At 57.8% G+C, this 23,683-nt stretch overlaps 1 protein-coding gene across 4 annotated transcripts in view; it reads right to left on the bottom strand.

The window, feature by feature from the left end:
- Positions 1-487: 487 nt before the first annotated feature.
- HMCN2 (hemicentin 2) overlaps positions 488-23,683 on the bottom strand; it is a 149,405-nt gene continuing 126,209 nt past the window's right edge. For all 4 annotated transcript variants that reach the window (XM_057313385.1, XM_057313386.1, XM_048223413.2 and 1 more), the window contains 14 exons: positions 23,242-23,432; positions 21,664-21,745; positions 14,815-15,084; positions 11,355-11,504; positions 9,932-10,069; positions 9,709-9,830; positions 9,067-9,304; positions 7,104-7,166; positions 6,837-6,959; positions 4,911-5,039; positions 4,079-4,399; positions 3,349-3,468; positions 2,372-2,498; positions 488-1,334 (listed from right to left, as the gene is read on the bottom strand). In XM_057313385.1, coding sequence (XP_057169368.1) covers positions 989-1,334; positions 2,372-2,498; positions 3,349-3,468; positions 4,079-4,399; positions 4,911-5,039; positions 6,837-6,959; positions 7,104-7,166; positions 9,067-9,304; positions 9,709-9,830; positions 9,932-10,069; positions 11,355-11,504; positions 14,815-15,084; positions 21,664-21,745; positions 23,242-23,432 — 2,420 coding nt within the window. In that variant the 3' untranslated portion in view covers positions 488-988. The remainder of the gene's footprint in view (positions 1,335-2,371; positions 2,499-3,348; positions 3,469-4,078; positions 4,400-4,910; positions 5,040-6,836; positions 6,960-7,103; positions 7,167-9,066; positions 9,305-9,708; positions 9,831-9,931; positions 10,070-11,354; positions 11,505-14,814; positions 15,085-21,663; positions 21,746-23,241; positions 23,433-23,683) is intronic.

The following is a 23,683-nucleotide window of genomic DNA, read 5'->3' as shown; positions in this document are numbered from 1 at the left end:
ACGTGCAAAAGAGTCTCTCTCTGCCAGAGGTGGTGACCGGGGGCAGCCGGCAACAGGGTGGTCGCTGAGCCAAGGGCTGCAGCCAGCCCAGGGTGGGGTCAGGGGGGTGGGAAGACAAGCAGGGCACTGGGCTTCTGCCGAGTCCCTGGAGACTCAGACCCTATCCCAGCACACTGGACACACGCCAATACATACATAGATGTTCTAATCCTGTCCCTTCCCAGCTCATTCCGTCAAAGCCAAAGTCCCCGCAATGGCCCAGAGGCCGCAAGGATCTGACCCAACACCCTTACCTTTCTGATCACAACTCCCTCTTCCTTCCCCCAACCCACCACAGCTCCAGCCTCCCCCACCCTCTTGCAGGATGTCCAGCAGAGAGCACCTTCCTGCTTGAGGCCCAGGGCTGCTGGACCAGAAGGGTGGTGGCCTCCCCCACCCCCAGCCAAAGTCCCTCCTTACCAAAGCAAAATAACTGGGCGAAGAAATCGAGTGGGTTAAAAAAGACCATTTTTATATTATACATACACACGTGGGGTTCAGGATGATAGGGCCAGCCGTGGGCGGAGGATAGCTGCTGCTGTCCTCCCAGGGTCTGTCCCTCCCCTCGGGCCTCCTGGTGTGCAGTGTCCCAGCCAGGTCTCCCTGGGTCTTGGGACAAGCCTTGGAGGAGCCAGTCAGACAAGCAGGCTTCCCTCTAGCCCTGCCCGCTGGCTTCCCCACCTAAGGGCAGCCTCACACTCTTGCCTGCCGAGCTCCACCTCCACGGGGGCTGGGGGGAGCTCCCGTCCTCGCTGTCCCGGAGTCAAGGTTGCACACAAGGTCCTGTTTGCTGAAGGGCTCCATGACGCACAGGGGTGGGAGATGACGTCGCTTGCCACAGTTGATGGCGGGGGCAAGGGACCCGGGAGGTGGGGGCTGGGCCCGCTCCTCCCTGTCCCCCATCCCCCGGGGTCACTGACCCAAAAGCTGCTGCCAGTGACCACGCCCGTCAGTAGGGATAAGGGGACACAGCGATGAGCAGGACGAAGACACTCTGGTGGCGCGGCGCGGCGGCGCGCACGGTCAGCCGGTAGAGACCGGCGCGGGTGAGCGCGCGGCGGGTGTAGACGGCGCCGTGGCCGGCGCGCAGCGGGCGCAGTGCGAACGGGCTGCGCGGGTCGGGCTCGAGCACGCTGAGCTCCGTGCGGTTGGCGGGGACGCCGGCCTCCGAGAAGGCGGCGACGCGGGCCACGTCGTGGTGGGCGCGCACGCCGAGAGGCAGCGGCAGCAGCTTGTACTGCAGCGTGGACGGGCCGCCCGCGCTGCAGTCCTGCGAGCAGCGCCGGAAACACGTCCTGCGGGCGGGACACACGCACCGACTCGGGTGGCGGGCAGAGCGCCCTCCGGCGATGCAAACCGGCCCTCAGCCCCAAGCTCCGCAGTACTCCCTGGCGCTGCCGGTCCCCTCGCCCCCAGTGCCTTCTCCACAAGCACTGCTGTGAGCCCACTTTAGAGATCAGCAGACTGAGATCCAAAGAAGCTAGAGACGTGCTCCCTTCCCATGGGGGCGGGTCCCATAATCCCATCGGCCTTTCCCAGCCCACAACCCGGGGCAGTCCGGTGGACAGTACAATTGAGAGCCCCCCCCAGGTCCGCAGGGAAGCCCAGAGCTGAGTCTCCTGCTCTGGGTTTGCAACGAGGGAGGCCGACTCAGACCCGTGCTTAGCCTTTCAAGGGCCTCCATGCCCCCTCCCCACCCCCCGCCTAGGCTCCCAGTTGGTAGAGTCCAGGGCAAGTCACCGTCCCTAACCGTCCCTAATTGCTGCTGCTACCGCTTGTGCCGCCAAGGTCCCCACGTGTGAGCAGCATCTTGACGAGTGTCTGCAGCCACACTGAGCGGCGTGAAGGAGATGGGTTTTGTGTTTGTGTGCCAGTGTGTGTCGGAGTCCTCGGGTTTTGGGGGGTTTCTGGGTGGCGTTTATGAGTCTGTGTGTGTGTTCCTGTGTCTAGGGTTTTCTGTGTGTAGTCATGGGTCTCACGTGTGCAGCTGCAATTCTCTCCAGCTTCTGGCTTCTCCCTGCCCCCGGGGCCTCATGCCCCGGCCGCAGCCTCACTGCACTAAACACGAGTGTCTACAGGAGCTTGCACCCCGAGCGGCTGCAGGAAGGGGCTCTCCATGAGGGCACCCTGCCCTGTGGGCACAGATGCCCCGCTCGGGAACTCTGGCAGGGTTGACCCCACGGGACCCCCCCCCCCCCCCCCCGCAGCTGGGCCCCTGCCGGAGACATGGCCTTTCAGGAGGAAGGGTCCAGCCGTCCAGGAGCCAGAACGTAAGCACCTGGCTCCTGGCAGACCACGCGCCCCGTGCAGCCCCAGCCAGTTCAGCTCTTACCCGGGGCTGGAGCCTTGCCGGTAGGTGGCCGGACACGGCGTGTCCACGCACTGGTAGCTGCCACGGGTGTTAAAGCACATCTGGCTGGGGCCACACGCGATGCCGTCCTCCTCACACTCGTTGATGTCTGGGTGGGGGAAGTTGGCAAAGAGACGGGGAGCGAGAAGATGGTGCGAAGTGGAAGGGCCCGGGGCGGGAACCGCAGAAGGCGTGGGGGCAGGGGCAAAGCAGGAGAGAAATGCCTCCAGAGGACGAGTGAGGAGGGCAGCCCCTCTGACCTTCGAACCCGGCCACCTTGATCTAGGCCAGCCCAGCTGGCAGGCCCTGAGCACCTCCCCCATCTCCCCAGGTGGGCCCCCTAGGGACCTCTTGAGCCTGGAGCTGGGCTGCAGGATCTCGAAGAGATGGGGGCTGCGCTCGACTCATGACCCTTGTCTGCCCCTGTGGAAGCCCTTCTCAGAGGACATTCACAGATCCTCCCGCAGAGTGAGGGATGGAGACAGGCAAGGCAGGCCGATTCCCACAGCATGGCTGGCCCCAGCTCCCGCCCGGAGCACATTCAGGAGAGCACCTTGGCTTGGGAGTTAGGGGGCTCCCCTGCTCTGACTAGCGGCTGCTACCTCCCTGGAATGCTGTCTCCCTGCCCGCCCTCCCCAGGTCTCATCCAGCTATTGCTGGGAGGACTGTTAGCTCCATTTCACCAGGAGACTGAGGCTCAGACAGGTGAGGTGAGCTCCCCGGGGACACACAGCAGAGCTGCGATCCACCTCCAGGGCTGCTTTCGGAGCCTGCCCGTGCAACCTTGTAGTTCCTGCTTGGAGTGTGGCTTCCCGCCTGGCCGTGGGCCTCTGGGGTGCTCTGAGCTCCTCTCCCTGCCCCACCCTCACGTGAGATGGTTGAGAAGCGGCTGGAGGGAGCCAGCCCTTCCCATGAAGCCCCGACCTGGCCCGCCCAGACCCGGGAGGGCCACAGCTCACCCTGGCAGTTTTTCCCGCTGGGGAGGAGGCGGTACCCCGCGGGGCAGAGGCACTGATAGCTGCCCTCGGTGTTTCGACAGGCGTGCTGGCACAGGCTTCTCACCCGGCACTCATCCAGGTCTGGCCCAGGCCCAGGGGTGGGGGGGGGCAGAGACACACTGAGTTACTGGCGCCCCGGCTCTCCGCCCGCCCACCCCGCTCCCCGAGGCAGCGGTGAGCGGGAAGACACTGCTTCCAGCACAGACCCCTCTGCCCCCACAGGAACCCTGAAGCCAGTCTGCCCTCCCCCCTATCTCCCCTTTGCCTCTGCAGCCCAGCCCCAGCCAGCCTCCCTCGGGGGCCTGGGGGCTGTCCCTGCTCCCCCACCCCCAGCAGTCCCTGTTCACCCTCTCCTGTCGACCTGCAACAGTCTCCTTCCCTCCTGCGAACCTCCCTGCCTGACTGCCTCACCTCTGCGCACCAAAAAGAGTGTTTCTCAAAAGTGGGTCAAGTGTCCAGAGGTCAAATGGTTGGGGAAATCTTCCGTCCCCCCTGGGAAGCCCACTGCCCATCCGTACTAGGGCTTCCAGATGGCATGGGACAGGACATAACTATCCGCCCGCCCTGCCCCCCTGCTTGCAGTGAGCCCTGGGGTTCTGAACATGGGGTGTGGTGCCCACACGCCCAGCCTAGGAGCGTGATATAACGTAGTGGGAGTGGCCCCAGTGGGATGGCCGGGGCTCGGCCTTACCTGTGCAGACACCATTCTGCCGGATAAAGCCGGCGGGGCACCAGGCCCGGCCCAGACTGCTCGGGGCCCCGGAGCCTGTCCGGAGGGAGACCCAGGCATGGTAGGAGCCCCTGGGGAGGGGGGTCCGGGGCCGCAGCAAAGGCACCAAGGGACCCCGGTGGCTGACAGTGGTCCCATTTTGTTCCCTCTGCTCTAGTGGGGTGCAGGTCTTGCCGTCACGGAGGAGGGTCTGGCCCGGGGGGCACAGGCAACGGTAGCCGCCCTGGACGTTTTGGCACTGGAAGGCGCAGGTCCTGGGTAGCTGCAGGCACTCGTTGATATCTGGAGAGGAACGAGGCCAGGCCGGGCGCCAAGCAAGGCTCAGAGGGCTCGCCACGGCCACTCCACCGGACTACAGCCATCTCTCCTGGTCTCCCGCCTTCCCTGGACTCCAGCGGCCTCCCCCACTGCATACAGGCCTGCCCGCAAGCCTCCCCTCTCCTGGACCACCTCCGGCCTCTGCAGCTCAAGGAGGCCTCAACCTGTCCCAGCTCTGGGCCTCCCCCCAGGCTCCAGGGTACTTCAGCATCCTGGGGAGGCCCATGCTCCCCACTCAGCCTCCCGAGACCCACCCACTTCTGCCTAAACCTCCCGCTCCTCCTGGGCTCCCGGGGGAGGTGACCTTGCTGGGTAGGGGGTGAGGTTCGGTGCCGGACAGCAGCAAGGGATTGGGGCACACGGGCGGCGCGCCGTCGGTGTTAGCTGACAACACCCTTGTCAGAAACACTCCCTGCCCGTGCGCCAGATGGTTCTGACCCGACGAGTGTCCACCAGGGGGCTGAGCGTCCCGTACCTAGGCAGGGCAGGCCGGGGCCCTGGAGCCGGTACCCCCGGGGGCAGCTGCAGCGGTGGCCACCCGGGGTGTTCTCACAGATCTGGTTGTAGCGACACTCATCCGACTGCTCCACGCACTCGTCCACATCTGGGGAGGCAGGGGTGTGGACAGAGGTGGGGCCGAGCCCCGCCCCCTGCCCCAGGCGGACACGGTGTACCACATCTGGGCCTCATCCCCGTCCCCTCCCCCAACTTCGGTGCCCCCCCCCGCCCCGGAATGCCAGTGTTTGCAACCACCTCTCCCAATTAGGCCAGCTTTGGACAGTAAGAAGGTTCTGGGTCCGAAAAGAAAGCAGGGGCTTAAAAGGTGGGCCCTGGAGGCAGAGTCCCGGGTTTGGACCAAACTCTGCCCTATCTCTGGGTCCTTGAGCAAGTAATTCTCCCTCTTCCAGTCTTGGTTTTCTTATCTGCGGAGAGGGGTCAGGACGGGACCTCTTCAGGGGGATTAGGCATGAGAAGGCAGTAGGCGCCTGGTTCAGGGAAAGAGCTCTAAGAGTCAGTGAGAAAGAAGGAAGTGAGGGCGGAAAGGAGGCAGGAGGCAGAGAGCCGTCTGTGACCCCGCAGACCTGGGGTCACCTCCTCTTCTGAGTTCCAGTCCCCCCTGCACTTTGCCCCTGCACTAGGTGATCCTGTCACCCTCAGAGGACCCGTGATCAGGAGGCTCTCGAAGGCCGGGGCACGAAGGTCACCATCCAGGGCGGCCCCTGAGTTTCATCTCAAAGGCTAAGTGCAGCTGATGCCTAGTGGCTGCTGGAGAAGCTGTGTTGAGAAGGATCTGGAGGCTGTCTTTAGGCCAGGGCGAGATCCAGGAGGGGACCTCGGGGAAGTGGCAGCAGACAGAGCATATTTGCCATCCCTGACCTGGTCAGTTCAAGCTTTCTCCCCGGCCTCACTGCTCCTTCTGCCAAGAGAGTTCTGCTTTCCCCAGAGGCCCAGACTCCCAGTGGCACACGGCACCTCCTCGGCTCACGCCTGACAGATGGACAGCCCCCCATCCTGCCCCTGTCACCTTCACAGCCGGCCCCATGGGGGGCCACCCGGAAGCCAGGCCTGCAGTCGGGGAGGCAGTGGTAGGACCCAAAGAGGTTCACGCAGCGCTGTCCCTCCTGGCAGAGGTGGGCATCCCAGGCACACTCATCCACATCGGGGCAAACAGGGGCAGGGGCCGCGTGAACACACATCCCCCAGGCCCTCCTTGCCACCCTGACCCTGGCTATCTAGACGCAGGCTTCCTCCCCAGGCCCAGGAGACCCTGGCAAGAAGGCCCTACCCCTCCTGCTAGCTCTTTCCATCATCTTGCCCCTCTCCCCGAAACACAGAGCCCGCCCCAAGGGACCCACAGGCCTGGGTGTGGGGCATCTGATACAGGGTTGCAGACAATGCCCCGTGGGCACCCGGGTCAAAGCGCAGTGGAGACTTGGCAGGGCCAGTCCTCGCTGGTGGGAGCAGAGGCATGCAGCTGGGGACGGTCAGCATCTGGACAGTGTCCTACGGTCACTTTGTGAAGGGGCCAAGTACAGCAAGTGGGGCAGAAGGGTGTCCACTCACTTCCAACCCCAGTCGGCTGGGAGTGGCCATGGAGTGGCGGGAAAGCCCCCGAGGCCATGTCCGGGCTCAGCAGGTGTGCACACTACGGGCACGGGGTGGCCACATGTATGTCTCCGGGGCTCCCTAGCAGCCCCAGCACTTGAGTCTCTCCTATCTGCTGCCCACATAGCAGGAAATTCCCAATGGAAACAGGGTGTTGCCACCCCTTGCCTGGCATCTGATGCCACCAGAACAGGCCGTGTCCTGAGGTGTGTCCGGGCCGGGTTCCTGGCTCCAGAATGCCCCGCACACACCCAGCCCAACTCCAAGGAGAGCTTCTGCCCCCGGGCCCACTCACCTCTGCAGTTCCTGTCGTCCCTGGCCAGGGCAAAGCCTGCCGGACAGGAGCAGGAGAAGCGACCAGGTGCATTGTGGCAGGAGTGAGAACAGGGGTTGGGACCCTCTGAACATTCGTCCCTGTCTGGGGAGTGGGGGGTGGGGGGACAGAGCTCTGGCAGTCTGCACTCACAGGCCCTCCTGCCAGCTGGCCAGGACACATTGTCCCTCCCAGGCAGAGCCCCCCCCCCCCCAACCGTCCATGCCAGGGGGCGGGGAAGGCACTCACCCACACAAAACTCTCCCTGGGCATCTAGCTCAAAGCCCTCTGGGCAGCCAACTTCATTCTCTCCTGCAAGGCAAAGGGATAGGTTGAAGGATGCCAGGGCATGGCGGCCAAGGTGCCCAAGGACAGACAGCAGCCTTGGCCGTAGCTCCCTCCTGCCAGCCTGGCCAGGCTGATGCCCAGCCCGCCCTGGAGCCCATTCCCAGCCCAGGCCTGTTGGAGGCACTGGCCGTGGGTCAGGCCATGGAGGGGGGGCTCACAATGGGCTGGCCAGACTGTAAAGCTGGCAGACACAGGAGAGATCATTACAGAAAAGAACAAAACAGGCTGTCCGTGCGTGCAAACGCGCACTACTGAGAATCCAGAGGAGTGGACGTGGCCCCTGGCTGTGTGTGGGGGAGGGGCTGTGCAGAATGGGTGAATGATAGCATCTGATGCAGCAGCAAGCGCGGGGGTGCGGGGCAGACTGTGGTCTGGAGACAGAAGGCCACAAAGAGACAGGCAGACCCACCTGCATGCAGTGCTCCTTGAAGTCCTGGAGGAGGAGGAGACGGGGTGGGGGGAGGGGGGAGGGGTAGAAGAGGGGAGAGGAGGAGGAAGAGGGGAGGGAGGAGGAGAGGGGAGGAGAGGAGAAGGAGGGGAGGGAGGAGGAAAAGGGGAGGGAGGAGGAGGAGAGGGAAGGAGGAGGAGAAGAGGGAAGGAGGAGGAGGAGAGGGGAGGAGAGGAGAAGGAGAGGAGAAGGGGAGGAGAAGGAGGAGGAGGAGGAGGAGGAGGAGGAAAAGGGGGTCAATGAGAAGGGAGGAGGAGGAGGAGGAGGAGGAGGAGGAGGGAGGAGGGAGGAGGGGAGAGTATGAGGAGGGGGGGAGGAGGAAGAGGGGGAGGGGGGGAGAGGGTTGAAGGGAGCCCTCTGAGAGCCCATTCCCAGCCCAGGCCTGTTGGAGGCACTGGCTGTGGGTCAGGCCACGTGGGGTGGGGGGCTCATGGTGGGCTGGCCAGACTGTAAAGCTGGCAGACACAGGAGAGATCATTACAGAAAAGTACAAAACAGGCTGTCCATGCGTGCAAACGAGCACTCCTGAGAATCCAGAGGAGTGGACGTGGCCCCTGGCTGTGTGTGGGGGAGGGGCTGTGCAGAATGGGTGAATGATAGCATCTGATGCAGCAGCAAGCGCGGGGGGCGGGGCAGACTGTGGTCTGGAGACAGGAGCCCAGACTCCCGAAATTATTGTCAGGACAGCATGTTTGCAAAAGCAATCACTGGGGGCCAGGTGAGGGTTTCAGTGAAAACAGTGCTACTCCTGATACCCTACAAGGCCGGGGATACTATGCCCATTTTACAGGTGGGAACACTGAGGCTCAGAGAGGGCCAGGGCATTGCTGCCAAGGTCCTACAGCTGGGAAATGGTGTGGCTGGGTTTGAACCAGGGTCTGCCTGACCCCAAAGCTGTGCCCTCACCACTGTCCCATGTTCAATGTTACAAACAAGTTGGGACCTCAAATATTGGTACCGGGTGTATCTTCAGCATCCCCTGGTTGAATATAGACAGTGTGCTCATGTGGGCGTCTAGGGGTTCCAGCTGGGGCTCCTGGCGGCCTGGGTGGGGCCTCTGCTGCAGGGGCCCTTGAGCAGAGGGTGGCCTATGGCTGGAGTCTTGAAGAGCAGCCTGATGGGGGGTGGGCTTGGACCTTCACCATGGGGCCGGGGAAAAGCCTCTGGAGGGTTTGAACAAGAGTGGCCTGAAGAGCTGTGTCCCGCCTGGGGGTGTGGACGGTTGGACGGGAGCAAGGACATGCTGGAGGTGAGTGGACAAGGAGGTGAGCTGTCCCCGTCCCAAGTTTCTGGTCCATGGTCCGTGTGTGCAGGAGGGGGGGGCGTCCCCTTGGCTTTCAGCCACGTGCATTGGGGGCCCCTGGTAGGTGTCTAGCTGGGGCAGTGGGGAGTGGAGACAAAGGACGGGGGCCTCACCAGCTCGCAGGGCTGTGGTAAGCTGGAAGTGCAGGGCCTCGGCCTCGGGGTCGAAGGCCGAGCTGATAGCCGAGGCCTGCAAGTGCTGCACCAGCTGGGGTTGGAGGCCCCGGGCTGCGCTGTACTGGATGCTGTGGTTACAACGCAGGAACGTGGGAAGGCTGTCCTGCAGGAAGTGCTGTGTGGAGCCCACAAAGAGACGGCCAGGCCCCATCTGTACATAGCGCTCCTCGAAGTCCTGGAGGAGGAGGAGGAGGAGGGGGAAGAGGAAGGAATAGGAAGAGGAGGAGGAGGAGGAGGGGGAAAAGGGAGACAGATAATGTCCCAGATTTCAACTTCCAAGGGATGGGAACTGCAGGCCCCCATTCAAGGAGCCAGGGATGCTGGAGGCGGAGGGCTGGTGGGCCTTTCACCTCCTCCTCCAGCCAGGTGGGCACCCTTGAGCGGGTCTTCCCTTTGGCATTCTTATGTATGAAATGGGGAAGACACCGGAGAGGCTGGACCCAGGGTATCCTCCCACAGGGCTGAGTCTGGGCCAGGCCACACCCCAGCCCCTGCTGGGGTGTCAGGAGGGGATGCTTGGGGCAACACATCCCATGCTCTCCCCTGCCCCCATCTGCGCCCCTTGGGGGCGGCCCCCACCTGCACTTGAAGATCTGCGTCAGCCAGGCTCTCGGGGACGCCGCCACTGACCACCACATCAAGGAGCAGGAGACCCTCGGGATCCAGGCCCCGGGCCTCCTGGGTCATCGTGAGCAGCTCCCCTGCAATCCATCCCCGCCCAGCCTGGAGTCACCATGGGGGAGAGGCCCTGGGCTCAGGCCTCAGCCCCACCCGGCCTCCCTGGGAGAAGACCCCCGCTCACCTGTGGCAAACTCCACGTGCGACTTCTGCAGGAAGCTGCCAGCCGTCAGAGAGTGGCCGTTCAAGGCGTCCCCACTCTCTCCAGCCAGGGCCCAGTAGATGGGGGCGATGGTGACCACGAGGACCCGCATCAGAGGCCCTGCACAGGGCGGGCGTGGAGGCTGGGTCAGGGCCGGGTCCTGAGGGCCACCACTCTCCTGCTCAAGATCCCTCTGTAGCTCCCTGTTGCCCCAGGAGGGCTCAGTCCCTTCCCTCCCTGCCCAGGCTCAGCCCTGCGATCACCTGGGCCAGTTACTGGATCAGAACCCGGGAAGGGGGAGGGCAAATAATCCAGTTTGTGGAGAGGTTGTGAAAAGGAACCGAATCCATGTATACAAAGAAAGGCATGTAACTGGTTGGTATTGAACTCAGTTCAACAAATCGGAAGGGTGATGGGGTCACCATCGAGCCTGGGACACGGGTGCTGGACCAAGCTGAAAATCAACCAAGTCTCCTAACCTACAGACGCCTTCCAGAAGAGCCTGGGGGAGGAAGGCCATTGACTTTGAAAACGGGGTAAAAAAATCACTCTGGACATGGATTCCCAGACCTTCACGTGATGCCCAGCCCTTCTCACTGGGCAGGGGGTGCCGCAGCCCGGGGATGGGGAAACCCCACTCGCTTGGGGTGAGGGATGGCTGAGCTTCTAGTGAAGTGGCTGACTCAGAAAAGAGGTGTGGAAGGACCCAGTTTGCCCCGCATGGACGCTGGCCCTCCTGGCCTCTTCTCCATGGCTCCTGCTTGGGCAGCTGGAAGAAGCAGCCGCATCTGGGCAGCCTCTCTCTCTACTCGCTCCCTGCTGCCAGCCAGCCCGGAGTGCCCCCCAGCCGGAACTCCCTGACCCCACGCTGTTCACACAGGCCTGAGGTCAAGGGCAGCTCTGGAGGTGCTTTGGCATTGCCCTCTCCCTGCTCTGGACCCTCAGGGTGCCCTGCGAGGGGCGAGACAGCAGGGTCTGCAACATCACTCCAGAACATTCCATCTGCTAGGGCACGCTAGTATGACTCTGTTTGAAAGTGGACATTCCTTGGTGCTCTGGGGCTTCTAGCTAATTTTATTGTCCTCAATTTCCCCATTCTGCCCCCTCCAGGCCATACCCCTTAATCCTTCCTTTCCTATCAGCTCTTAACAGCGGGAGCAAATCCTCACTTGGCCATCAGTGATCTCAAAAATCATTGTCTGACTGCACTCACGTATCCTGATTATTTCACACTGTCTCTGTCTGATTTTTATTGTCTTTTTGGGAGGTAGTGGGGGTGGGGAGAAAGTGGCCGGCACCTAAATCCACTTTGGCTTGGACTCGGGTCTTAGGGGCAGTCAGATTTCCTCCAGCCTTCAGCCAGCCTCAGAACACGGGCGCAGGAGAGGCTCTGAACCCCACTTACCCACACTCGCAGGGATATGGCTGATGCGGCTCTGGATGGTGGTGACCCCAGAGCGTGCCTCCTGTTGCACGCTGGTGTTGAGGGTGGCCCTGCTAAATTCCTGGCCATTGATCACCCCGGACATGCTGCCCCGGCTCCCGCGGGGCTCCCCTGTGAGGAGGGCAGAGAAGAGTGACGTTATCCACCTCTATGCCCTCAGAGGAAGCAGGTACTGTTACCCACTTCGCAGAGGAGTAACTGAGGCTCAGCAAGGGGAAGTGATTTGCCCAAGGCCACACAGCTCGTGGGTGATGGACTCATTGCCCAGGGGATCTTGGCTCGGGGGGTGGGGGTGAGGCTTTTAAGAGGCGCCCTGCACTGGCATGGTGCTGGCTTCTAATTCTGGCTCTGCTGTCACCTTCCTGGAAATCTGGGCAGGTCAGGCCCCCCAAGACACCCTTGAGTTGGCTTATCTATAAAGTGAGGAGGTGGGACCACCGATGTGCCAAAGACCTGTCGGGTTCTAAAATGCCGAGAGCTCGTGATGGAGGGGCTGGCATGCTCCTCTGAGCCAGGGCACCAGGCCAGGACCTGAATGCTGCCACCCGAACATCCTTCCCTCCTTCCATGGCCCTGGCTCCAGCCGCCCTGCAGCTGCATTTCCAACAGCAGCCGGGCGGTCTGCAAGCAGGTGCGCTCCAGCACTAATCAGAGAGTGCTTCCTCTGGCTGATGGGCCAGCTGTCTCCTCGGCACAGATGGCATTCTGGGGGGGCCGAGAGACAGAAGCTAGCCTGCCTCTTCGCTCGCTGGCTCTCTGGGGAAATTAACAACCAATTGCCCATGATCTGTCGAAAAGATAACATAAAACACTCAACTGCCAGGTCCTAAATGAGTAAACCAGGGGGCTCGTTCATTTTGGATTCCAGGAAGCAGCGCCGTTTCCTGCAGCCCAGAGCTGGGGTTTGATGAGATTTGATGCCCATCTGGGATGTCTCTCACCAATAATGTGCAGCTCTGGGGTTTATGGGAGGGACAGAGGAGCAGCCCATGAACCTACCCCTGGCCTCTTAATAAGGGGAAGAGGAAGAAGTTGAGTGCAGAGAACAAGGCAGCAACGTGGCCTGGCATCTTTCAAAGGCGACAAGAAATTGGAGGCTGGGGATGACAAGCCACTGTCAACTTTCTCAGACATGGGGTGACTGGGCAGCCTCTTGCCTCCCATGAGGCCTGGAGGGGCCGCCCAGGCTGACGGGAAATGAGGAAGAGAAGACAGTGTTCATGGTGAGAGAGCCTCAGAACCCCTGAACACAGTTTACCTAGCCATGCCCCCCTGGGCTTATCCTAGAGACCTACCCAGACGAACACACAAAGACACACACCACAGTGTCCTTTTCAGAGGGGAAACTGGAAAAAACCAAACCAAACCAAACCCTAAACCTGCTGCTTATTTAACAAAGCCAACAGCAGGTAAGTTGGGAAAGTGTCCCAGTGGAATATGAAACCGCTGAAGACACAGGCTGGGTTTACTGCCATGGGATGTTGTCCAAACAGGTAGGGGCGACCTATACATTCATCCTCATTTATAAAAAAGAAAAAGCGCCTCTCTTTACATTCGGGGAAAAAAGTGTAGAGGGATATACCCCAAGTAATGGCCCAGATAGCTATTTCTGGTCATTGAAGGAGATGAGAAAGTTGCTAATTCATTCTTTCTTTGTAGATTCGTTTCTTTTTTATTTTTTATTTTTGACAGAGATAGACAGCCAGCGAGAGAGGGAACACAAGGAGGGGGAGTGGGAGAGGAAGGAGCAGGCTCCCAGTGGAGGAGCCCGATGTGGACTCGATTCCGGAACGCCGGGATCACGCCCTGAGCCGAAGGCAGATGCCTAACGACTGCGCTACCCAGGCGCCCCTGTAGATTCGTTTCTAACGTACCTGGCCTTCCTCTAATTAGCATGTAGGAGACTTTAAACATGGTTGTTTCCATTTAAAAAGTAAGGAGGCTGTGGTAACTGAAATGATGTGCTCTTTAAAAGATGTGTGGGGGTCCTAGTCCCCAGACGCGAGGGTGTGACCTTACTGAAGACCGGGTCTGTACAGAGGGGGTCAGTTAACATAAGGTCATTAGGGTGGGCCCTAACTTAATAACTGGTGTCCTTATGTGACGGGGAAATTTAGAGGCGGGTAGATTCCGGGGAGAAACCTGTAGGGAACTCGTAGGCAGAGCTGTGGGTGATACTTCTATGAGCCAAGGAAAGCCAGAGTTTGCCCGCAAACCAGCAGGGGTCGGGGCATGGGACAGATTCTCTATCACAGATCCCAGGGAACCAACCCCGCCACACCCTGATCTGAGGTTTCTGGGCTCCAGAACTGAGAGACACCTACATCTCTCTGAAGCCGCCAGGCTGTGAAACTTTGCTGCGGCAGCCCGGGGAGACTCCTCCAGAAGCCATGTGCAAGGCTCTGTGGTCTGGGGTGGGGGCTTCCCAACAGGAGAGGAGAAGGACGGGGGCCAGGCTCTGAAATAAACGGGGGTCTGCTCAGACCTAAAGCTGCCCCCTGGGGCAGCACCTGTGGCCGGGTGTCAGAGAACCACGGGGTTTCCAGAGCTGCGTGGTGCTGGAGCCCTGTCTGCAGGAGATGAGGAGACCAGGGGCCAGAAAGGGTCCCGCTGTGGGTTGGCTCAATGGGTTTCGAGTAGCTTTGCAAGGGGCAGAGTGTCAAGCCCCAAGTCCTATTAGTCCAGACGTGCTGCCTGGAAAGGTGTTCTACGGAGACGTGGAGAAGTAATCTGACCGTGTGTGTGGTGACAGATGAGAGACGGCCGCCAGGGCCGGGGACAGAAACGCAAAGCCACAGATAGGGAGTATTTGCTACAGAGACACAGAAATGACGTTCAGAAGCAATATTCGGAGACTTTCCATTATGCAGTCTGAGTCATTTTACTGTGGTTTCTCAGGCTAGTCCTTTTCTCTGTTTTGAAGTTTGGTCTGGCCCAAGGCAGAAGGGAGCTGAACAGGGAGGCGTGACGTGGCAGGTGCGTCTAATGCCAGGAAGCGGCATCAATCACTGCTTCCCCACCACGGCCTAATTCACAGACTTAACAAAGCAACCCCCAGAGGGGGCACCACGGATGTCCTTGTTTTATGCTGCCTATTTCACAGAACTGTGGAATGTCCCCAAAGAGGACCCATGTCTGTGCCAGGTAAGCCGGAATGGCCAGGGGGTTCCCGTCCAGTATGAGTGGCCAACACTTAGCCTCTTGGAACCTCAGTTTCCCCAACTGTAAAGGGCAGGATAGAGAAGATGACCCCTAAGTCCCTGCCGGCTGGTTCCTCCCAAGTTTGTGACTCTACGCAAAGAGAAGAGTCAGGGAGCCGGCAGGGTGGGGGGCCACATCCCCCATAAGCAACACACAAATCCCCCACTGAGCAGGAGATCCCGCCTCTGTCCACCATGGTCTGAGCGGGGACGCCCCATACCTCTCACGGCCAGGACTGCCCGGGCCGTGGCGGAGCCCAGGAGGTTCTGAGCGACGCACTCGTACGTGCCCGCGTCCCCGGCCTCCACTTGCTGCAGCCACAGGCTCCCGTCAGGCAGGGTCTGGAGCCGCCGACTGGCCCGCAAGGGCTCGCCCGCTCGCAGCCACTCCACCGTGGGCACGGGCTCTCCCGAGGCCTGGCACTGCAGGGCCACGTCCTCCCCGGATCTCACGGTCACGTCCTGGGGCTCCACCCGGAACACTGGGGCACCTGTGGGAGGCCCGGGTGGTTTAGGGAATGTTCTATTATTTGTATATGTTTGTTCATTCAAACAGATTAGAAAATGCAGCGGTAGAAAGGGGACAATAGAATCACAAGTGACTGTCACATCCAGTTACGGTTCTGGCAGAATTTCCTTCGAGACACTGTTTCCCAGAAAACGACCCTATTGCTCCTAGCCGCTTGCTTGCTTGCCTCCTTCTTCACCCCATAATAAATCCTAAGCTGCCTTTCCATGCCATGAAATACTCGTTCCTAGGCCTACTTGGTGTTCCACTGTTTGGGTCTATTACAGGGAGGTCTTCCAACCTGGTGCCTCTACTTGGCACCACGTTGATGGGAGACTGGGGCCCCCGTCACCTGCTGTGGGTGAGGCTCACTAAGTGGCTCCCTGACCCTCAGTCTCCTCATCTGAAAGACGGCAAACCCTGTGCACTCACTCCCACAGACCCTCCAGCGCGGCTGGGAGGAAAAGGCAGCACACGCCCAGCGCTGGTGAGGACGGGGGTAAGGCGAGCTCACACACACTGAGGGTACGGGTGCAAGCAGGTACAGCCACGTGGAGAAGGGCCAGCCAGGGCACCCGTTCCCATGGTTGCCGTAGCAAAAGGCCACAGACTCGGTGGCTTAAGCAGCAACGGTCCTCTCTCTCACAGCCCTGGAGGCTGGGAGTCCCAAACCAGCTGTTTCACGGGGTAACGTCAAGGCGTCCTTCTTCCTCCAGAGGCTGAAGGACAGAATCCGTTTCTTGCCTCTTCCAGCCTCTGTTGGCTTCTAGCGTTCCCTGGCTTGAGGCTGCGTCCCCCTAGTCTCTGCGTCCATGTTCCCCTCCCCTTCCTCCCGTTTCTCCCCTCCTCTTCTTCCTCCCTTCCACCTCTTCTTTCTCCCCCCTCCTCCTCTCCCTCCTCCTCTTCTTCCTCCCTTCCACCTCTTCTTTCTCCCCCCTCCTCCTCTCCCTCCTCCTCTTCCTCCTCTTCTTCCTCCCTTCCGCCTCTTCTTTCTCCCCCCTCCTCCTCTCCCTCCTCCTCTTCCTCTTTTTCCTGCCCCCTCCTCTTTCTCGCCTCTTCCTCCTCTTCTCCTTCCCCTCCACATCCTCACCCTCCTTTTCCTCTTCCTCCCCTCCTCCTCCTCTTCTTCCCCATTCTCCTCCTCTTCTTCCCCCATATACGAGATATATGCCTCTGTTATAAAAGCACTTATGATAGCATTTAGGTTCCACCAAAACAATCCAAGATAATCTCCTCCTCTTAAGATCCTTAACTTAATCATGTCTGCAGAGATCCTTTTTCCAAATAAGATCACATTCACAGGTCCCGGAGACGGGGACACGGTCATATCACTGGGAGCCACTTATCAGCCAGGATCTCCTAAAGTGGAACGTATGCCTGCTCTCTGACCCAGCCACTCCTGGGTCGATACCCTAACAGAAACGTGCATGCGTGTCCACCAACGGCATGCGTGAGAATACGGAAGCAGCGCCGTTCCTAACCGCCCGGAAGTGCAGAGCCATAGGCAAACTGTGGTGTGTCCGCTTGCAGCCAACCATACAGCAACGAGAATGGATGAACGCCTTCCACGTGCGATCTCGCACACGGTGTTGTGCCCAGAAAGCCTGACACAAGAGCACATACGATATGGCTTCATTTAAATAAAGGTCAGAAACAAGCAGGAGCATGACACTGGCCATCGCTGTGTGAAGAGGCCAGCAAGTCCGCTCCCCCAACAATCAAATAGAAAACTTGACAAAATTATCCAAACCAACTATTTCAGGGCTCTAGAAGTCCATGAAAGGCAAACAACAAACTGAGCATCATTTATCCGTGAGAAGCTTCTAGAACTTTGGGCGAGAACGGTGGAGGGGTGTGGCCTGGGGCTGCTCCCATCTCCCACCCCCACTCCACTGTGGTCGTCCTGGGGGTTTTGCTGCAGCGGGGCTGGCTGTGAAACCCCCAGCTCTTGCTATTCCAAGGGACTGGCTTGATTTGCCGGTGAGGATGCATGCGTATTCTGAGAGACCGGGGTGCTGTCAGGGGTGGGGGGGAGAACTGGCCGGAAGCAAGTGGGGACCTGGCACCTCTACTGGCCTGAGGAAACCAGGGGACCATCTGGAAGCTTAATGAGAAGAGCCTGGAAATGAGGGAGCCCTGGAAAGGCCAGACCGGCTCTCCACACATCCCTGGCTTCCGCGGACCAGGAGCACCTGCGCGGGGATCTGGGGGTGGATGGGGCGGGGGGCACAGGAAGAGTCAAAGCCAAGGCCACTCCCAGACTGCCGGAACTCTGAATCACTCCACGGCCACACGCAGGTGCATCGATGGAGGATGGAGCCTTAGTTTCTTTGCCCTTAATTTTCAGCAAGCTTGAGGGTGATGTGTCTGGGGCAGAATTTCCTTGGGTTTATCCTGTTTGAGTTTTGCTCAGCTTCTTGAATCTGTAGGCGTATGCCTTTAGTGAAAGTTTGCAAAATTCCAGCTCTCATTTCTTTAAATACTTCTCAACCCTTTCTCCTTTCCCTCTGGGACCCTGATGTCATCCTGTCAGATCCTGGCTTCGTCCCACTCGTGTCTGTGGCTCTGCTCCTTGTTTTTTTTTTTTTTTTTTTTGAGTCTGTTTTCTCTCTGTTGTTCAGATTAGGTAAATTCTATTGCTACGTCTTCAAAACCACTAATTCCTTCCTCTGTCCTCTTCATACTGCTGTTACACTGCCCACTGAGGTTTTCATTTTATCGGTTAAGTCCTACAACTCCCCTTTGGTTTTTCCGTAGCTCCTGTTTGTGCTGTCGTGTTTCAAGCATGTTTCCAGTTGTTTGGCCAGGCATTCTTAACGACGCTTATTTTAAGATCCGTGGCAGATTATTCCAGCGGCTGTCGCTGTCTGTGGATCAGCTCTTCTCATTCAGGTTGAGAGCTGCCTTGTTATTGACAAGACGAGTCAGTTTCAGCTGCGACCCGAACACCTGGAGCATGACACGCCCCGGTTCTTACTTCCTAGCAGGCCTCCTCTGCCATTGCCAAGGGAAGGGAGGTGCTGCCTCATTGCTGCCAGGTGAGGGCGGAGATCCAGCTTCCCTAACTGGCCTCCGTGGGCACCCCAGGACAGGAGGGGTGCTCCCCTACTCCCGAGCAGACATGGGAGTTCAGGGTTCCCACTTCTCTCTGCTGACGTCACCCTGGCCAGGGTGGGGGGAACACCTGCTATTGCCCCTCACTTGGCCTCCCCTGATGCCACCCCCCAGGACGGGCACAGGGGTGCTGGGGATAGAGGGCAAGGGTGGAAGTGTAAGCTCCCCACCCACTTGGTCTTCGTTGATGGGCCTTGGGGTGTGGCTGCAGTTTTTCTCGTGGTGTTTGGCTGGACTAGGGTGGTCATTATCGGAAAGCTTTCCAGCTTGCTATGCTGTTCCTTTCCTGGCCCTTTCGCAAGAGAGAGCAGGCTTTTGTCGGGGATTTTTGTACGTGTGCGTGAGGAGGGCCCCTTGGCAGTCGCAGGTTGCTGGCTTCTCAAGCATCCTGTCCAGGATACACAAGGCAAAAAGAGAAACGAGGGAATCCATTGCCATGTCACTCCACAGGTCCCAAGATCCTTCCTTAGTCAATCCTTCTTTTCTCTATCTTTCAGAGTCAATGTTTGTCTTCTACGTAACACCCAAGGTGTTCAGCCGCACGCAGCAGGAGGAATAGGGAGAAGGGCATCTACGCCATCTTGTCTGGAACCAGAACCCCCCGCCCCCGCAGTCCATGACAAAAACGCTCAACAAACTACATATCAAATAAAACTTCTTCCCCCGATAAAAAGTACCTGCAAAACCCCACAGCTGCCGTTATACTCAACAGTGGAAGAATGAACGCTCCCCGTCCACAGCTGGGAACAAGGCGAGGCTGTCTGCTCTCTCCACTTCTACTCAGCCTTGCCTCAACTGGATTTTTGTATTAGCCATGCAAAATCCAAAAATCAAACCAATAATAATTCCATTCACAGTAGCATCAAAAATAATAAAATACTTAGTAATCAACAAAAGAGGCATAAGACCCATGAACTATAAAACATCACTGAGGAAACTAAGATTTAAGCAAATGGTACAGAGCCATTGAATACCCATATGCAAAAAAAAAAAAAAAAGGAAAGAAAAAAAAAGAATTTAGACCCTTATTTCACACAAAAATTAACTCAAAGTGAATCACAGACTTCCATATGTAAAAATGAAAACTGTCAACATTATAGGAGAGAATGTGACCTTCGGCTAGACAAAGATCGTTTAAGATACAATACCAAACACACAGTCTATAAAATACAAAATCGGTGAATTTGGACTTCGTCGAATTTTAACGCTTTTGCTTTTCCAAGGCACCGATAGGAAAATGCAGAGACAAGCCACAGATTGGAGGGAAATATCTGTAAATCACGTATCTGCTAAAAGACTCTTAACCCAGACGACATAAAGACTCTCAGAACTCATTCGTGAGACAAACAACCCAACTGTAAAATGAGCAAGACTATGAAAAACATTTACTCAAAGAAGACATGTGAATGGGCCACACACACACACACACACACACACACACACAGATGCTTAGTGTCATTAGTTATTAGAGGGATGCAAATTAAAACCACAGTGAGATACTAGTCTGCACCTGCGGGATGACTGAATAAAAGAGGCAGACAACAAAACGTTGGCAAGAACGTAGAGAGCCCGAAGCCTCATACACTGATGGCAGGAAAGCAAAATACTACAGCCAGTTTGGTGGTTTCCTGAAAAGTTAGCTATACTGAGCAATGCACCCGTAGGAGTCTACCCAAGACAAAGGAGGACACGTGCCCGCACGAAGACTTGCGTGCCGATGTTCACAGCAGCATTATTCCTAACAGCCCCAAATCAGGGACCAGCTGAATGTCTAGTAACCGGGGAATGGATACTGTCCAGCAATAAAACGGGAGGAAGCTCCGATACGTGCCATACTATGGACGAACTTCGAACACACTGATGAGCGAAAGAACTCAGAACCGAAGAATACACACGATGCCACTTAGATGAGGTTTCCAGAAAGGTACGCCCACAGAGCCAGAAGGCAGACTGGCGGTTCCCTGGGGCTGGGGTGGGAGCAGACGGGCAGAGGGAGCTTCTTGGAGTGATAAGAAACGTCCGTGGCGATGGATGGACAATGTTATAAGTTTACTAAGAATCGCTAACTGCAGGCTTAGAATGGGTGGATTTTTAATTTTTAAAAAGAGGGGTGGAGAACAGATAAAGTTTACCATCGTAACCATTTTGAAGTGTGGTGTTGAGTAGTGGAACCCACTCACGCTGTTGGGCAACCCCACCGCCATCCACCTCCAGGACCCTCTCGTCTTGCAAAACCGAGACTCTAAATCCATTCGCCCACGTGCCCCCAGTGTCCCCCCATCTGCTTTCTGTTTCTGTGACTCTGACAAATCTGGATAGCTCATCTAATCGGAGTCATACGGTGCTTGTGTTTTGGTGATTGCTTATTTCACTTGACGTCCTCAAGTTTCATCCATGTTGTAGCAGGTGTCAGAGTTCCTTCTTTTTTACGTGTGAATAATATTCCACCATACAAATGGGTGAATTTTGTGGTATATATCTTAATGAAGCTGTTTTTTTCAAAGTAATCTCTCTGCCCAACATCGGGCTCAAACTCACAAACCCAAGATCAAGAGTCGCATGCTCTACCAACTGAGCCAGCCACGCGCCCCGTGTTGATTTTTTTTTAAAGGCAAAACTCTGGACAGGGGTCACCTGGGGCAAGCAGCATTGACTGGAAACGGGGTACGATATTGAAGGGAGTGGCCGGAAGCTGGTAGCGTTCCATTTTTCTATTTTTGTTCTGGGTGCAGGTTAACTTGGCGGGTTCACGTTATTAAAATTCATTGAGGGGTGCCTGGACGGCTCTCTCAGTTAAGCAACTGCTCAGGTCATGGTCTCAGGGTCGTGAGATCGAGCCCCATGTCAGTCTCTGCACTGGGCATGGAGCCTGCTTGAGATTCTCCCTCTCCCTCTCCCTCTGCCCCTCCCTGCTTGCACTCACTTCTCTCTCTAAGTAAGTAAGTAAATAAATAAAAGATTAAAAAAGAAAATCCATTGAGCTGTACCCTTGTAACATGTATTCTCCCTACGTACGTGAATCGTCACTACGAAGTTTTATTAAAAACCCCTGTTTAGTTGACTTTGCAGGGTTACTTTGGGGCTCAGACAGTACTCTGTGAACTACCAGCTGTTTGGCAAATCCGAGAGCTGTCACTATGGTCTTGTGGATGGTTGTGAATTGGAATAAATGGGTCCCCCGCCCAGCCTGGCTGTTGGGTCCCTGGATCTTCATTAGCCCCGACCCTGCTTCCCGTTCTGTAACTGGGGAGCCACTGCATGGGACCTCGGTTGTGTGCTCTCGATACATACTTGTCAGAGAATTCCCAGGCCCTGGCCCTGCCTCTCTGGCCTCCGTGCTGACCAGGGAGCCTGGCATGCACCGGCCCAGCCTCAGCACAGCCGCTCCCGCCCCCCAGCGCCCACCTCACCCTGTCCCCACCCAGGCTGGGGGGAGGCCTAGACTCACTCTGCAGTACGAGGATCACCACTTTCTCCACCGCGCCCATCTCATTCTCCGCGAGGCACTGGTACTGGCCGGCGTCGTCCATCTGCAAGAGGGTGTGGAAGGGGGGACGTGTTGTTCAGGAGAGCAGGGTGAGGCGGACAGCGGGGCACAGACACAGAGGACGGGAGCGAGACCCGTCTAAACATAGGAGTTTAGAGCATAAACCAGCCAGGGGCTTGCGGAGTCCATCAGAAGAGCCTCCGCGGCCGCTCGTCAATAGATGTCCAAAGGGAATCTAGCCCCTTTCACACCTGGGACGTGGGGGTCGTGGTGACTAAGAGCATGGATTTTTTGCACTCAGTGGAGCCACATGCTGCAAAAGCATGATTCAGATCCCCCTCTTTCAAACCAGGTACAACGAAGTATCATCACTCCACGGCACATTACCAGGGATTCCTTGAAAAAAGTGTTCCGTGGTGAAGTAAGTTTGGGAAACGCTGAGTCAGACAACAACCCGCTTCTGGCTGCAGGATTCCTTGGTCCTTTTATTGTGTGGGCATGTGCCGTGAGCCTTCCAGAGAGAGATGGCTTACGGTGTTTTCCCAGCTTAGCAAGAAGGAAGTTTTTTCTACAGGATACCCAGTGCCATGGCCAGTGAGGAAGCCCAGGCCGAACACGGCTCAGATTCACTTCTGAGTGGCCGTGCCACCAGGAGCGGAGCTGAGGGGCAGCCTGAGGCCCCTGTCTACACTGAGAAGGTGACATCCTGGAGGCCGCTCCCAAGGGACTGCGGGGGGCAGCACAGCATGCAGCTATGAGTGGAGATTTGGGGGTCAGATCAGGATGGGACCAAATCCGGCTCCACTGGGGACTGTCCCAGACTCATTACAAATACACCACCATGTCCCCATATGAGTACACACCATCTCCCCATCGCTAAAACGGGGATCACGGCCACTAAAATTGGACAGGAAATCATGCTCATCAAAGCAGGAGTCTCTACCAGTGCCTGGCCCATGGTAGAGACTCGGATAACAGTGGGCGAAAGCAAGGGTTGCTAAGAAGAGCCCGACAGGACGGGACTGTGGATGTCTGCACGACCGCAGGGCTTGGGACACAAAAGGGAAGGGGCGTGGCTTCCCCAGGGCTCAAGGCTTTGGAAACAGCACAGAGCAGGAGTCAGGAGAGCTAGGATGGCGTCCTGCCTTGGGCACTTACTGGTCGTGGGCCTGAGCCTCAGGGTCTTCATCTGTAAAACGGGGCTCTCTTACTTGTCTACTCTGCCCCATGGGGTTGTTAATAATAACATTTATTGGTATCACCCAAGGGCCAGCACTCTTAAACACCTGGCGTGGGTCATCTCACTGATTTCTTACTATAAACCTATGAGGTAGAAACAACTATTAGCCCCACTGAATGGCTAGGGTGACTGAGGCACAGAGAAAAGTCACTAGCTGGAGGTCACCCAAGTTAGGAGCCGGGAGAATCTGGGTCATGGGCAGGAAAGTGCTTTGTAGACTCTAGGGGACTGTGGCAACCTAAAGAACTCAGAAATGGCTGTGGGTTGTCCCCACCCCAAGGCACCGGGTCCCGCCTTGCCTCTGTCCTGCGGATGGTCAGCGAGCCATTCTGTAGCCGATACCGGAGCCGGCTGCCCCGGAGCGGGAGGCCATCTTTGATCCAGCGGATGTTGGGGGCCGGGGCGCCATGGACCACACAGTCCAGCTGGACACTGCTCCCCACAGGCTCGACCAGGTAGGAGAAGGCCTCCCCTTGCAACACAGGGGCTTCTGCAAGGTGACATCAGACAAACTGTCAGAAAGGAGGTTCCCTTAGGCCCAGCTTCTCCCATAAACCCATCTCCCGAGGCTCCTGCTGGCCCAGCATGGCTGTGACTAGTCAACGCATCAGGGGCGGCAGACAACTTCCATGTCATGGGTCAAGTGAAACAGACTGCTGGGAACACTGATTTGAAACGGAGTGGGAATAGTGCTGCAATTGATTAGTGATGCCTGAGGCAGGGACAGGAGGGAAGGCAATG

This window comes from Ursus arctos, unplaced genomic scaffold (assembly GCF_023065955.2).
Source record: "Ursus arctos isolate Adak ecotype North America unplaced genomic scaffold, UrsArc2.0 scaffold_18, whole genome shotgun sequence".
NCBI lineage: Eukaryota > Metazoa > Chordata > Mammalia > Carnivora > Ursidae > Ursus > Ursus arctos.
The sequence above is the reverse complement of the archived record's forward strand: the minus strand, read 5'-3'. Positions and strand labels throughout refer to the sequence as shown.